Here is a 15,590-nt window from a genome sequence, read left to right on the forward strand (position 1 = left end):
TATAAAATAAAGTAAGCCAAAGGAATTTCGCTGGTTTTCGGCTCATACATTGCGAATGTTGAGGGATTGTTGATACAGCCCATACTTTGGATCAGTAGGTGGATAAAAAAAAAAAAAAAGGCCGGAACGTTGCTTACAGGAGAGTGTGTTTTCCGACGGACGATAATAGTGTTGCGCCAATCGTTGAATTGCATCGATTCTGTAGGTGCGTATGCATTTTATCTTTATATACTATGCCGTAGCGGTAGTGGTCAAATCTTATTTAATGGTTTCACGTTCCTTTCATCACTAAAAGAACCTCCGGTAAACCTTTGAAATAGCGGTAACTTATTGTTAGCTTGAAGCCATCGTCCTTTCAGGAGATATTTACTGACTATAACTTTAAAATGACACGCACTCAGTGTTGACAGTTGACAGTTAAAGAAGATAACGTTAGCTATTAGTAAGATAAATGACTGTTTATTGTAAATCTAACAGTTATTGGGCCGTCATCTCTGTTTGGACCATGAAGTTCCTTCTATCACGGTCAATTGGCTGTGGAGCTGGTTCTTTATTGTACTTTTTATTTTTTTTTTAGTAATCAATAGTGTCTGTTGATACACAGCGAGTTCGACACACTGAAGTAATAATGGGAGAAACAGCAGTAGAACAAGCATATAAACATGTTCATGGAGAGTGGTGTGTATAATATATCTATGCGTGTGTTGTCATGAAATTGTCGTTGTTTGCTCCTTGCGAACTTTTCTCCTTTGCTACAATGATTAGATAAAAGGCTTGCTTTAACCTGAGAATATTTTCCCCCTGAATTAATACAGCGAAATTTAATGAAGAAAAAAACCCATCCCTGTTTATTGTTATTTCAGGAAAACAATCCAGATATGTATTTTTCTCACGAAAATTTATTGAGTTAGTTCTTGGTAATTTTTTTTCCTTAAGGGGATGTATTAAGCTTCTATAAATTAGTCAGCCTATCTACTAATGTGACACTGTTGTTTCCCAGTTCTCTGGATATTAGTTGCCATTTCTGTGCAGTCATGGATGAAGAGCCAGAGAGAGCCAAGCGGTGGGAAGGAGGCTATGAGAGGACATGGTAAGGGAGAAATAGATAAATATGATAAATTGATAATACAAAAAATGTGAGAGAGATGGAGTCATTGGGTTGTTTTTAATTGTTTCTTATTTGTATGCAGGGAAGTGTTGAAGGAGGATGAATCTGGCTCACTCAAAGCCACGGTGGAGGATATTATGTTCCAGTCGAAAAGGAAAAGGTAGGTATATGGGAAGTGGGTATGACTGACATACACAGATGTTATGTATTGTCATTCCAATGCTTGATTTGCAACTCAGACATTTATGACAATCTAACTTCCAGGGCAAGGAGCATACATGCATCCTCTCATTCAGTTCTTGGATGCTGATTTGATTTGAACTCTTAAAATACAATGTCAGATATTCACACGCTATTGGTAGTTTATAAAACACTATTATGTTTATAAAACATTGTTTATTGAAGTGTAAAACTGATTAATAGTGTTTTTTCTCTTCTTGTAGGCTTTATTCTGAGAGAAAGAATATATTAATTTCTGAGCCTATAATGTGTGTGGACCCCTACAGTTGTGCTGTATTATTTCTCTGTATGAGATTGAAATCTGTACTGATAAGCCCCCAAAAAAGAAAATCAGTACTTTCTCCAAAAGCTTCTTGTTATTATAGAAATCCTTGTGGCCTTTCATCTCCCTAACAGGGTAATAGAATGCCATGGACAAGTAAGACTCGGAATGGTGAGTGAGTTCATCCTCCTGCTACACAACCATGACGTGTGTGTGTGTGTGTGTGTGTGTGTGTGTGTGTGTGTGTGTATGTATGTTTGCACTAAAAACCCTCTAAAAGAAGTTCAGTGTTGGACCACTGTGATGATAATAGTAGTTGCCCCATTCAGAACAAGCACTGACTTCATAATCAGTTAGGAGTTCAGTAAGGGAATCACTCTATGCTTCTGTTGGAAAAACATATGGACACCCATGCACAATGGTTGTTCTTGTAGATGCGTCATCTGTATGTGGTGATCGACTGCTCCAGAAGTATGGAAGACCAAGATCTGAAGCCAAACCGCCTCACCTCTACTCTGAAGGTCAGTTCCCCCTTTCCGTCACACTTATCACCGGTAGTCATCAAGCAGAACAACTTAATTTCTTTCCTCTATCTTTTTCCAGCTGATGGAAGCTTTTGTTGAGGAGTATTTTGACCAAAATCCCATCAGTCAGGTAAACAAATATCCTTGGCTTTTGCAGGAATGTTATTAAATCATTGTGAGCTTTTCATGTTGACCAGTAACAAGTGGTCTGTGTCCTCAGGTGGGCATCATCACAACAAAGAATAAAAGAGCTGAGAAGCTGACGGATCTGGCAGGTAAATGTCATATAAGCTGCTGCTATTCTTTATCAACCCTCACTCAGTGGGTAAACGAATGGATTTATAGATCTGTTAACTTGATACAGATGTGTTGTGTTTTATACAAGGGAGCATGTGGGAGGGTTCACGTTTGACATCATTAAGAGCAAAACCTTCCTGCTGTTTAATGCCATAGATGAAACACGTGACTTTGTCTTCGCTCTTGTCATTCCATTGATTTCTGTTAACTGCTGTCACCTTCCCAGGTTATTTATTTTAAAAGCCCTGTTGACTGTTTCATAAAGGTTAACTGCAGAACGTGACTCTTGTAGTGCATTGCAGTCCACTGTTGTACAGACTGCTTCAGTCCCATCACAAATGAACAGCAAATTTACTCCATGTCTCACCTCACAAATGACATTTGTTTGTGTATTGACACACTCACAGAGACACAAACCACATAACAACCTCTTTGAATATTTGTATCATCAAATGAATCACAGATAAACATGAATTATTGAAGTTGTCGTAACACCATCAGGATGAGCTGGTCCATGAACTGAAGACAGTGCAAGTCATTGTACGTGGTATGACTGAGAATACAACAGATGTGATGCTTTATTTCACATCCAGGCAATCCAAAAAAGCACATTACTGCTCTGAAGAAAGCTGTGGACACAGTTTGCTTAGGAGAGCCGTCCTTGTACAACTCATTGAATCTGGCCTTACAGACCCTCAAGTAAGCTCTACTATGTGTGAGTGTGTGTACTTTTTTTTTTTTCTGTTAACTTTGTCTGTTAAGAGACCTTTTTTTCCAGTAGAAACACTAACCTTCTCAGGACCCGTCTTCTTCCTCAAGGGGATCAAAGAGCCATGAAATGTGGCAAAATATGATTGCTGAGGTCCTGGTTGGGGTTAGGCTGGAATTGATTGGGGTTTGTGTGCATGTTAATATTGACACCTATAATTTCTGTGAATGTCCTCTGCTGTTTTCTCTCTCTGTATGAAGACACATGCCAGGACACACAAGCCGGGAGATCCTGATCATCCTCAGCAGCCTAACCACATGTGACCCAGCCAACATCTATGAGCTGATCAAGGTGAAATGACAGTCAAATTTTCTTAACCACTCAGGTTTGAAGTCACTGTTCTAGCTGTGGTCTGGAAGTTGTTGGATGCGTTGTACCTGAAGCCCAGTAAAACAAAGCCTGTGTGACAGACCGATAGAAACATTCCTACAAATGACGATGTATTAGGGATCCATGGTAGGTAATTTACTTCATTGTGCCTCATGTTTTAGATTCATTCTGTGCTGAATATAGATATATAGATAAAAGATATAATAAACCTATAAAAACTAAGTAAAGTAATCATAGATAAGAAGTAGAGATGGAGCCGTCAAGGTGATATCAAATGTTGTTCCATAGTTGGTACACATCCCATTAGTTCTACTCTTTACCTGCAGGACTACCAATCCTGCTGGATGTAAGATTATAACTCTCTGGTCTTCCCCTCTTAGAGCCTGAAGTCTTTGAAGGTGCGGGTGTCAGTGATTGGCCTGTCAGCAGAGGTGCGGGTGTGTACGGTGTTGACCAGGGAGACGGGCGGCTCGTACCATGTCATCCTTGATGAGAGCCACTTCAAAGAGCTGCTTCTGCTTCATGTGAAACCTCCCCCCGCCAGCTCCTCATCTGAATGCTCTTTAATACGAATGGGTCAGTATACTTAAAGGTGGTCACTTGTTGTAAAAAGGTTGTGTTCCTGTAACCCCGAGTCTGCTTACTAGTTCCTAAACCAACATAACTCTTTTCAGACTTGTTTTCATGCCTCATTTTCTTTACTTACAAAGATTCAGGTGCTGGTGGCAGATGTCTCACCATGAACTGGAGTTCTGCTTTTCCAAAGTATTCAAATGATTGGAAAATTATGAATACATTTTAATTTTGGAGAAAGGGTAGCTGACAGTTCTGGAGAAGACTAGAATTAAAGTAATCCTTCAACCAAAAAAAAAAAAAAAAAGTATTTTTCTTCTCAAGTACTCGCTTATTAGTGTCTTGAGCTCTTGAAAATGCCTTGCCTTTTTCCCCTCCTCCATTAATTCTTAGTGACTCCAGTATGCGGAAAGAACCAGCCATGCTTGAACCTATTTGCAACCTCATCAAAAAAACAAACAAAAAAACCCATCAGCAAAGCTGTCCAAAATTGCTGGTTTATAAACCATGATGAAGCACAAATTCAGCTGATTGGGCCAGCTGGTCAGACTCAGCACTACTGTTAGCGAAGTCTGAAGCCTAGGTATTATAGTTTTTATGTGTTCACAGCAGCGCAAAGTAAATTAGTTTGCTAACTCAGTGGGAGTAACTTGCTTGCACTTGTTGGTTTGTTTTGAGCTTAAGTCTGAGGAATTACTGAGCATACAGCTAGATAAAGAGGATGTGAATTATACCACATGATGCACTTGAGCATTTGTAAATGGACATTTTTATATAGTTTTGCTGTTGTGTGCCGTTTGTCACCATTAGCTCCAAGGTAAATGTACATGGCTGGCTCTTTTTGCACTCTGGAGTCACAAAGAAGTGATGCAGGAGGTTTGTGACTTCAAGATGTGTATATATGTGAGTTAGTGAAAGGCAAAATACACTTTTTGGGTCAAGTGTTGCTTCAGTGGGCAGGGTGCGTCTCCAGGTGATGTTAAGGACTCAGACATGACAGATTTTGGTTTTCTGAATTGTCTTTTATGTCAACAGGTAACTGTAGCAATAGGGTTTTCTACTGGTTCATCGTCGTCCTCCGCTTTATCTGGTGGGTCTGGGTCGTGGGGGCAGCAGCCTCAGCAAGAAAGCCCAGACTGTCCTCTCCCCAGCCACTTCAACCAGCTCTTCCGGGGGAATCCCGAGGCTTTCCCAGGCCAGCCGAGAGATATGATCCCTCCAGAGTGTCCTGGGTCGGCCTCAGGGCCTCCTCCCGGTTGGGCATGCCTGGAAAACCTCCCGAGGGAGGCGTCCAGGAGGCATCCTCACCAGATGCCCGAACCACCTCAACTGACTCCTCTCAACATGGAGGAGCAGCAGCTCTACTCTGAGTCCCTCCCTAATGACTGAGCTTCTCACCCTATCTCTAAGGGAGAGCCCAGCCACCCTGCAGAGGAAACTCATTTCGGCCGCTTGTATTTGCGATCTCGTTCTTTGGGTCATTACCCAAAGCTCATGACCATAGGTGAGGGTTGGAACGTAGATTGACCGGTAAATCGAGAGCCTCGCCTTCTGGCTAAGCTCCCTCTTCACCACAACAGACTGGTTTAGCAACCGCATCACTGCGGATGCCGCCCCAAAACACCTGTCAATCTCCCGCTCCATCCTACCCTCACTCGTGAACAAGATCCCGAGATACTTAAACTCCTCCACCTGAGGTAGGACCCCCCCCCCGACCCGGAGTGGGCAAACCACCCTTTTACGGCATGGCCTCAGACTTGGAGGTGCTGATTCTCATCCTAGCCGCTTCGCATTCAGCTGCAAACTGTCCCAGCAAGAGCTGGAGGTCGTGGCCCGATGGCGCTAAGAGGACTACATTATCTGCAGACGACACCCTCCCTCCACCAAACTCGACCCCCTCCACCATCCGGCTGCACCTAGAAATTCTGTCCATAAAAGTTATGAACAGAACCGGTGACAAAGGCCAGCCTTGGCGGAGTCCAACCCTCATTGGGAACAAGTCCGACTTACTGCCGGCAACGCGGACCAGACTCTCACTCCTCCGGTAGAATGACCGAATGGCCCTTTGTAAAGGGCCATCCACCCCATACTTCTACTGGTTGATGACAGAAAAAAGCAGCATCAAGAACGATTGTACTGAGTAATGCAGGCTAGTATGTTGGTCTGAACACATTAGTCCGGCAGTGGACAGATATGTCACTGTGATGACATCAGAGCTGTGCATACAAGCGTCAAGCCTTTACATGTGTGACATCATAATGAATCCTTAGTTTTCAAGCCTGTTTTGATTGAAACATCTGTGTCCAGCTTTGATCTGAGTTGGTTGATTTGTGTGTGTGTGTGTGTGTGTGTGTGTGTGTGTGTGTGTGTGTGTGTGTGTGTGTGTGTGTGTGTGTGTGTGTGTGTGTGTGTGTGTGTGTGTGTGTGTGTGTGTGTGTGTGTGTGGTGGGGGGCAGGTTTCCCTCAGCACACCATTGCCTCTCTGACCGACCAGGATGCCAAACCTTCCTTCAGCATGTCGTAAGTTGAACATGAAATGAACCTTATGGCCCTTGAGTGTCGGCTAGCTGTAACTGTGTTGGCCCTGTTGTGTGTCTCAGTCATTTAGACAGCAGTAGTGGTCCAGGTCTGTCTCTGGGGGGATACTTGTGTCCGCAGTGCCAGGCCAAGTACACTGAACTTCCTGTGGAGTGTAAAGTCTGTGGTAAGTTCTCACTGCATGTGCGCCAATTTATTGATAGAAGAATGTCCTTACTGTGGTATCACAAAAGGGCTGAGACACCGGGGGTTTGACTGGTTGGTGTGTGTCTTGGTCTTCAAGGTTTGACTCTGGTGTCAGCCCCTCATCTTGCCAGATCCTTCCACCACCTCTTCCCCCTCCAGGCCTTTACAGAGACCCCTGTTGAAGCACTCCCAGGAGACAGGTAAACACACACACACACACACGGACACACAAACACTGTGCCACTACATATTTAAACCTGTGATTTTCTTATTTCAGGTTCTGTCAAGCTTGTCAAGGACACATAAAGGACAAAAGTGTAAGTGTGTGCATTTTCCATATCTAAAGCCTTTCATTTGTACTACACTACCTTTATTGACAACATGAAATACATTTAGGGTGGCTGATTATGTTGGAATATATCAATGTTCTTAATGAAACACCCACATACAATTTTACTAGCATGTAGGCCAGTGTTTGATAGAACAATACGAACCCTCCTGATCACTAGAGTTTTTGTTTGTATCCTGTCATTATTGGTGATCTATGTAAATTTGACTTGAACATTGAAAGTAGAGAAGCATTTCCTTTTCATACATTCTTGCTGAATTAGATTAGAGATCACATGGCTGTTGACATTTTCACTGGAATTCTGAATTATGATTCAATGTCTTCCTCTGATTTATTATTTCTTTTATTAATTGTTATTGTTTTACACTAGACAGTGGTTTTCACACAATGTTCTTTTTTTTGGATCAGTGTTTGTGTTTGCACGTCCTTCAGTGCTGTATGCGACTGGGACTTCAAGTCAATAAGATTTTGTGCATTAAGGTTCTTTTTTCATATCAACAATTTATAATGTTACAGCAAAAAAAAAAATATTGTGATACAATTTTTAGATCTATATAACCCCACCCATGAGAGATTTTCAGCTGTTTGTATATATGTGGGTATCTGTGTTGTATTTAGCATGTGTGTATGTGAGGGAAAAAGTATATACATATGCATCTCACTCCTGATACCTCATACAAATATGTGCACATAGACAGAAAATTATTCATCTGCTCTCTCTCTCTGTGTCTCTCTCGCTGTGTTTCCAGATATTCAGCTGTCCGTCATGTCACAGCGTGTTCTGTATGGAGTGTGATCTGTTCATCCATGACTGCCTACACTGCTGCCCCTGCTGTATTCACCAACAGACAGGACCCTGATGCCATCACACAGACCCTGTTCAGACCTGGTATTAAGATCTGCCCTGGGTGATGCAATCAATCTTGAACACAAGTGTGAACATAGCCAGTGTGTCCTGAGATTCGATCACTATGATGACATTCTTTTAGTTGTGTGAGTGCAAATGCATTGAAGGGCCGCCCCGTAAGCTGATTTCCTGTGTTTAATTTGAAATACACGCTGAAAAGACATGGACGGCAACATATTGTTATATCTGAAAAGCCCATTGAGCATTATGATGGATTTATCAAAGATCTTGGGTGGTTTTGTGAAAAGGCAAATGGAAACTAATAATAAACCAGACAGATCTTCCAAAAGAAGATGGTAATTCCTAAGTTATTTAAATGTTAGTGATACTCATGGATGGATCTGTTGGTTGATTACTCTCTATAATGTTGAATCTCGTAATGATTTATTTGTTTGCACACAGCGTGGTAAGTGAGATCTGATCACAAGTGATCCCAGAGGACACTTGTGGTGACTCATTTTAAAGCCAAGAGCTTCCCACTTGTCATCAGATCACCCAGGATAGATCTTAATTCCAAGTCTGAACAGGGCCACATAGAGGGAACCATGATGGATCTAACAGTTCTATCACATTGCTTAGGATGTCCGTTATGTGTTTGTATATAGTTTTTACTGTTTTTGTACTGTTCTATGGCTCTAATTGTGACATGGAATTTATATTAAAAGTTGTTTGTCTGCACGTTTTGTTTGTACCAGATGAATCTTCTGTAAAAGCAGTCTTTTTAACCTCTTTTATATGCAGGAATATAGTATGTTTAATTCTGATAACGCAGAAAGTGACAGGAGGAGAGAGGAAAAATCACACTGCCACAAGAGAAAGAGGACAAGTAGAATTTGTAAGTATGCATTCATGGATGGGAATATATGAAGATGAAGAGAAGCACCCAGTGCATTATGGGAAGTTGTGGCAATCTAGGCATACAGCAGCATAAGTGAAGGATGGTTCTAAATCAGCCTAGGCCAGTTCTCACTATAATTTTTTTTTTAAACAGTTTTAAGTTTATTCTAATAGGATCAGCTTTTGTTACCTTCTGTTCAACGGCTCTCAGAATGTAACCAAGTCTGTATTGGACAGAAATGAGCTGCCAGGCGAGAGATAATAGTTTAACATAAATGAGCACACATCTGTATTTATTTTTGATGATGTCCTCAACTTCTGATTGGATATTCAGCTCATCAGATCATAATATCTAACTTCTGTGATACTAGAATTGAAACCACTGATCAGTGCTTTTCCATTTCATGTACTTTGTGCGTTTTTGGAGGATTTGCAGGACTGGCTGTAAACTAAAAAGATCTTACTTATAAACTCTCTCCTCTGACAATTGAAAATACTGTTTGGCATTATCATGTAGAACATTAAAGGTGATTCAATTTAGGACAACCCACATTCATGGGAAAAAATTAATTTACCCTTCAAAATTGAGGAAATGTTTTCAAAATTCTGTTTTCAAAAGAAACATCTCTGTGCTTTTGGATTAATTAAAAAAAATATCGTTCAAAGATCCTGAATGTACTTTGAGGACTGAGCAAATTTAAACTTATTTTCATAATGACAAAATGACTTGATTTCTATTTGCTGTCATTTTCACATATGTCGTGTATGCTTAGGGGTGTTATTGTAAAATGTTCTATGCCATAACATAAATTACTCGTTTTCAATAGAGAAAAAAACCCCTTCCGTATCAGAATGAAATACATGCGCAGTACCGATGAATGGGCACAATCGTCACTTCCGGAGTGTGATTTTGAAAGTAAAGCGAGGATAATTTTTCCCCGAGTGTAAAGATGTCACGTGTCCTGAACGCTATCGTGGCGGTGTGTCCTGACCTGGGCATCGGCAATAACGGAGACCTTCCCTGGCACCCAGTCAGACTTAAGTAAGCTGATGTGTAACGTGAGAGGCAGCGAGCTGATGCAAGCTTTACAGCCACTCCAGAATGCAAATACTTAAACTATGTTCTCGTCTGTAAGTTACTTCGACTCGACGTTCATGCATTTAAAACATGTTTTCTGAATGGACTAAAGATTTGATCAGCGACAATAATTTGGACTTGGCGTTACTCTTTTCTGCCTGTTGTTCGAGGGGGGACACGTGCAGCAACATACAACTGTGTGGACCCCCAGTCTGACTGACCTCTTTTGTCACCCCAGCCGGATGTGTGCATGATGAGAATTAGCTGACCACTGTGATTTGTGCAAGTTGTCAAATTTTGTCTTGGAATGATTCGTATTTTTCTCTGACAGTAATGAGTTTAAACATTTCCGAAGGATGACCTCGACTCCATCTGTGGAAGGTAACTGTCACGAGTTGCTCTGGATCAAAGCTCAACATGTCCTGATAGAACTGGTTGTGTGAGGCTGTTTGTCCATGCATAGTCTTACTGATCATAAAACCATAGAAACTAGAGGTGTCACTAAAAGACAAGTTGCATCATGAGGGAAATACTCATAATATTATAAGTGTCCATCCATCCATCCATCCATTATCTATACCACTTATCAGTTAAGGGTCATGAAGGTGGGGGCTGGAGCCTATCCCAGCTGCCTTTTGGCAAGAGGCCCTGGACAGGTCGCCAGTCTGTCACAGGGCCATCAGAAGCAATTAGGGGCTCAGTATCTTGAGCAGGATACTTTAATATGGTCACTGGGGGAAGTGAGGATCGAACCAGCGACCCTGTGGTTGCAAGACGGCCACTCTACCTCTTAGCCATGCCATCCCACATATTAGAGGTTTACTATTCTTTGAAATCAATTCAGAAATGATTAGCTTTTGTTAGATGCCTGATTTCGACAGAACGTAACTGAACGTAAACACCAACTGTATTAAAATGCGTTTTGTCTGTGTATTATTGTCTCTGGTGCCTGAACATGTTTTTATTTGACTGAAATAGACAGAAACAGGAGATGACTCAGTGAAACTACCTGTTGGCTGTCAAAATAGCGTGGCACACTTTCTGGCTCAGAGCTAAGCATTCAGAAATTAAGCTTTAGAGCAATGATGCAAACATTTGTGAATTAAAACAGTTAAAAGAAATGTTAAAACAACAACAAACTCTCTCCGACAGCAGTACACACGCCTGCAGCAGTGAAACAATACTTTGACATTTGAATTCTAGCTCTGAGGAGCATTTTGATTTGATGATACTTGACCGCAGAGACAAACTTAACTGGATTATGGCAACAGAATAACCTCTTCAAACAGCTTAACTAGTTTCATCTGTTTTGTTGACCACAATTTCATCAGGATAATCTTACATTCAGAATTTGTTGAAGTAGAAATGTTAAAATAAAGTTTAAGCTAAAATAAAACTTGATGCTTGAATATTAAATCAGTATTTGGGCTCTAAGTAAGCCACAAGATTCATGGATGGACTGAGCACAGGCAGTTGAAGCTGAAGCACTGCAGCCACTTTGTGATATCTGATGCCATGTATGTTGCAGTAATTGCCCCTTTTAAACATTGTTTTATTTATGTTGAGATGTTATTCACATGAAATTGTAGATGCCATGGAAAGCTAGACAAATTTCAGAACCTCTGACAATAAAGGGAAATTTGATCTTAAACATCACCTGACTGGATAAGTACTGATGAGCACTGAGTTCCTTCACTCTTGCTGCTACCCGGGTTGAACTGCAATAACATGCTTAAACTGTCAGCTCCACTTCAAATGACCATCTATATCTTGAGTTCATACTGGTACTTGTGTGTCAGCTGGAGTGTACAGTGTGTGTGTGTGTGTGTATATCCTGCAGGGAAGCAGAATGTGGTGATCATGGGCAGGAAGACATGGTTTTCCATTCCAGAGAAGAACAGACCTTTGAATAACAGGATCAACGTGGTCCTCAGCAGGGAGCTCAAGTAAGTTTCTAGCTTCAGGAAGCTGGATTTAATTTTAAGTTTGATCTCCAGTGTAAAGAGTTAATGACACTGTGTGTGTGTGTGTGTGTGTGGGGGGGGGGGGGGGGGGGCATCATCATCAAGCAGCATCAGATGTACTTTCTCCTGTCAAGTTTGAGTGAATCTGAAACTGGGCTTGTGTGTTGTAGCAGTGTTACTGTATTTGTGTTGTTTTTCTTCAGAGCCCCCCCTGAAGGAGCACACTTCCTGGCTGCAAATTTTGCCTCTGCTCTCAAGCTGGTTGACACAGAACTGTCAGAGCTGGCTGACCAGGTCTGGGTTATAGGGGGCAGCTCACTGTACAAGGTAACGCATGCTGTTGATGGCTAAAAATCATCTTTAACGATACAAACTAAGTCACTGACCTCTGTGCATGCGCGCACACACTATTCTCTTTGTAATTGTGTTTTTGTTGCTCATGGCTTCCCAGGAATTGATGGACACCTCAGGGAGGAGAAGGCTGTTTGTCACACAAATCCTGAAGCAGTTTGAGTGTGACACATTCCTCCCTGCCATCTCCCTGGACAAATATCATCTCCTGCCAGAGTGCGATCTCCTCCTTTTCTTCTAAAGTTCATTTCTGTTGGTCATAGTAATTTTGTCATTATTTGCTGAAATGTAAGAAGATGGTGATTTCCGATGGGTCAAGAAACAGAAGTTGTCAGAGCAGCTTCACATAGGCTCTAACTGTTTATTTACATGATTTAGACCAGGGGTCACCAACATGGTGCCCGCGGGCATCAGGTCGCCCGCAAGGACCACATGAGTCGCCCGTGGGCCTGTTCTAAAAATAGCTCACCATTGCACCACTCACCAGTGAGCTGCATCTCATTTTTAGGGCCTGAGCCTGAAGGTACTTCATTTTGTTTTTATTTTAATCACACTTGCATTGGTGTGAATTTGAAAATGTCAGTAGGCCTGTCCCAGATTGATCTATATATAAAATGTTTTTTTTATATATAGATTAAAAAACAAATATGTGTATATGTATATACAATATATATATGTATGTATGTGTGTGTGTCATACTGGTAGCCCTTCACATTAATTGGTACCCAAGAAGTAGCTCTCAGCTTTAAAAAGGTTGGTGACTCCTTATTTAGACTCGCACTCCTGCTCCCTCGTCTCACCCTCTTCCAAACCAAAGATTTGCTAGCTTCCCACAACAGCACAGTTGTCAATTTTAGTAAAACTGGCCATTGGAAATCATCAAATATTTTTGGCTTTTGTGATTAGAGCCACCAAAAGGGCTAACACAGCAATCTAGGTTTAATTCAACTGGAATTGTCCTTACATGTATAAAGCCTCATTTTGCAGCTGCTCCTCAGAAGTAAATATAAGCATGTTTAGATTTCTGAAATTGTAACTGTCCTTGTATGGAACTCACACTAAGACGTTTTTCCTCAGGTTTCCCGGAGTGCCTCAAGAGCTACAGGAGGAGAATGGGATCCAGTACAGATTTGAAGTCTATGAGAGCATTGATGAACTCTTGTGATTTTGTGAATAGACCATACTCTGTTTTTAGTCAGTTTTACACACGGAATTGTATTTAGCTTCTGTTGAAATAAACACTGATTTCAGACACAAAGAATCCTCCAGTTGAGCACATTCCAGTATGTGTGGTTTGAGACGACCAATGAGACCATGAATAATAGTTTTTAACTGTTGATACAGTCAGTAAAATCATTTTATAGCATCTGTGACATCTGGCTACATTGACGAAATCTTCCTTGGGACAAATATCTTCTTACTCAAAGGCTTGTTTTACTGCTCAATCTAGTTTTACAGCTGCACAAATATGAGGTCATGCCCACTTATTACATTATTGGCTGCTTCCTGTGCCTACTGACTGAGGATGGATGCACGATTGTCCACCTCTTATTTTGTGTTGCTGTGCATTTTAACATTTTGTCACTGAACAACTCCTACAACTACCATGTTTAGTTTCCTCTCCAATTCCAGCCTAGTAGCCTCATTTTAAATGACCGTTTCATCTCTAATATGTTTATTTTACAGAGAGGAAAAGTTTAAAAAGGAGAGCCTATTATTTCCCTCTAAATTTATTCATTTGACTTACTGAACATGAATGAAAAAAGTTGTGATTTATTGAGTATCTCATCTGGTTTACCAAGCCAAAATATACATAGTGATACAGAAAATATATTTAAATAGTCAGGAATGCTAATCTATACCCTAAATTGTTCATATAGATAAGTCCTACTTTTAATTGGGTCTTGAATTTGGTTATAAAATGTTTGGGAACCACAGCTTTTATACAAACAAGAACACATCACTCATTAATGGCATAAAATTGCGCTGCTTTGTGTAAGAGCATGCCTGCTTCAAAGGACAGGATGCAGATAGATGCTATGTGCCTGCACCTACATGACTATGAATCTTGTACAGAACTTGAGGGCCACTTTATGCAGTTTATTAACACACACAAATGTAATGGCCCATTCTCTGTAACATGATGCATGAAAACCAGCAGGAAATCAGTGATTATTTGAGGGGGGGGGGGGGGGAGACTCCACAAAAGCACATTTCCCATCAGGATATATAAATATTTATTTCTTTCATATCAGCTCTGGTATATCCACATGCATGCTAAACATGGTGGTCAAGAAGTTCTCCTGAGTGGAGAGAACTCCTGTAATCTGAAAACAGTCAGTATAAAGACAGCCTAGGTAGATAATTGTTCTAGAGTTCCCTCACAAGTCACATTCATCACTGAGAATGATCAGAAGAACAGAACCGGCTCGCTTTTTGTCTCAGTCTCAGCTCTGGTGAGGGGAAAGCAGAGCTACGTCATATCTGGGGGGGGGGGCAAAAGAAATCGTCTCTGGTAATACCTACAGTCAATACATAGTCCATTTTCATCCTTTAACTCCTTTGGTAAAAAAAAAACAAAAAACAAACAGAAACCCTGAACACATAACAGTCTTTACAACACAATTAAAGATCACAGGCAATAATAATCCCTGGTATCTGCTATACAGAAAAGTATGTATGTGTGTGTGTGTGTGTGTGTGTGGATGTGTGCGTTGGTGAAGCACAGTTCCACCACTGAAGGTGATCTGAGAGGATTGAAGAGGACAGCAACATGGTGCAAACTGGTAGATGATGTGCAACCTAAGAAATGGAATACCTGTGACTATATACTGCACTTCACCCAATGCTGGGGACTGTTCAAAGACATATAATTTGGGGTAGGGGGACTTAAGTGAGGCAGGAGAAATAGAAATATCCACTTATGTATGTAAAAATCAGAGGGGAACATTTCTCTCTGGCCGAAGCTTGTCATATCTGTTGACTAGAACCTAATCCGCCATGTTTGTCTTTTTCATTTTAACCACAGCAGCTGCTGATTTCTCATGTTTAGCTTTTTAGTGACAGTGTGCCATATTTGTTTTGTTCTGAAAGGTAAATTTGTGCACTGAAAATTAGATTTCCATCTCTGCTAAATTAGACTGAATCAAATAACAGGAATCATCAAATAATTTGGACCCTTTTCTATTCTTTGGGCTGAAAGACATGTAAAGTAGCTCAGTTAATCAAACTGATTAGCTTGCCACTTCGCTAAATGACAATTGCAGGAGTAGGTTGT

General features: G+C 41.0%; 2 protein-coding genes across 6 annotated transcripts; both read left to right on the forward strand.

Annotated features, from left to right (window-relative positions):
• Positions 1–143: 143 nt before the first annotated feature.
• On the forward strand, positions 144–8,761 carry gtf2h2 (general transcription factor IIH, polypeptide 2). Of its 3 annotated transcripts, none has more exons than XM_086207034.1 (15): positions 144–205; positions 1,001–1,090; positions 1,191–1,268; positions 1,745–1,781; positions 2,045–2,131; positions 2,214–2,264; positions 2,355–2,409; positions 3,025–3,130; positions 3,401–3,491; positions 3,911–4,106; positions 6,560–6,623; positions 6,704–6,807; positions 6,925–7,027; positions 7,105–7,144; positions 7,926–8,761. In XM_086207034.1, the coding sequence occupies exons 2-15, from the start codon at positions 1,035–1,037 to the stop codon at positions 8,034–8,036; spliced, it is 1,179 nt and encodes a 392-aa protein (XP_086063160.1). In that variant the 5' UTR covers positions 144–205; positions 1,001–1,034; the 3' UTR covers positions 8,037–8,761. The 3 variants fall into 3 exon arrangements, with proteins under 3 accessions (XP_086063160.1, XP_086063161.1, XP_086063159.1); XM_086207035.1 differs by having other exon boundaries at positions 194–303; XM_086207033.1 differs by lacking the exon at positions 144–205 and adding an exon at positions 477–678.
• Positions 8,762–8,819: 58 nt separating this feature from the next.
• Positions 8,820–13,574, forward strand: dhfr (dihydrofolate reductase). 3 transcript variants are annotated; one of them, XM_086207038.1, is made up of 6 exons: positions 8,820–8,918; positions 10,330–10,379; positions 11,839–11,944; positions 12,166–12,289; positions 12,414–12,529; positions 13,391–13,574. In XM_086207038.1, the coding sequence occupies exons 2-6, from the start codon at positions 10,355–10,357 to the stop codon at positions 13,476–13,478; spliced, it is 459 nt and encodes a 152-aa protein (XP_086063164.1). In that variant the 5' UTR covers positions 8,820–8,918; positions 10,330–10,354; the 3' UTR covers positions 13,479–13,574. The 3 variants fall into 3 exon arrangements, with proteins under 3 accessions (XP_086063164.1, XP_086063162.1, XP_086063163.1); XM_086207036.1 differs by lacking the exon at positions 8,820–8,918 and adding an exon at positions 9,802–9,962; XM_086207037.1 differs by lacking the exon at positions 8,820–8,918 and adding an exon at positions 9,931–10,051.
• Positions 13,575–15,590: the final 2,016 nt, after the last annotated feature.

Source organism: Aulostomus chinensis, chromosome 6 (assembly GCF_037954235.1).
Source record: "Aulostomus chinensis isolate RoL2024-O1b breed Wild chromosome 6, RoL_Achi_v1.0, whole genome shotgun sequence".
Taxonomy (NCBI): Eukaryota; Metazoa; Chordata; class Actinopteri; order Syngnathiformes; family Aulostomidae; genus Aulostomus; species Aulostomus chinensis.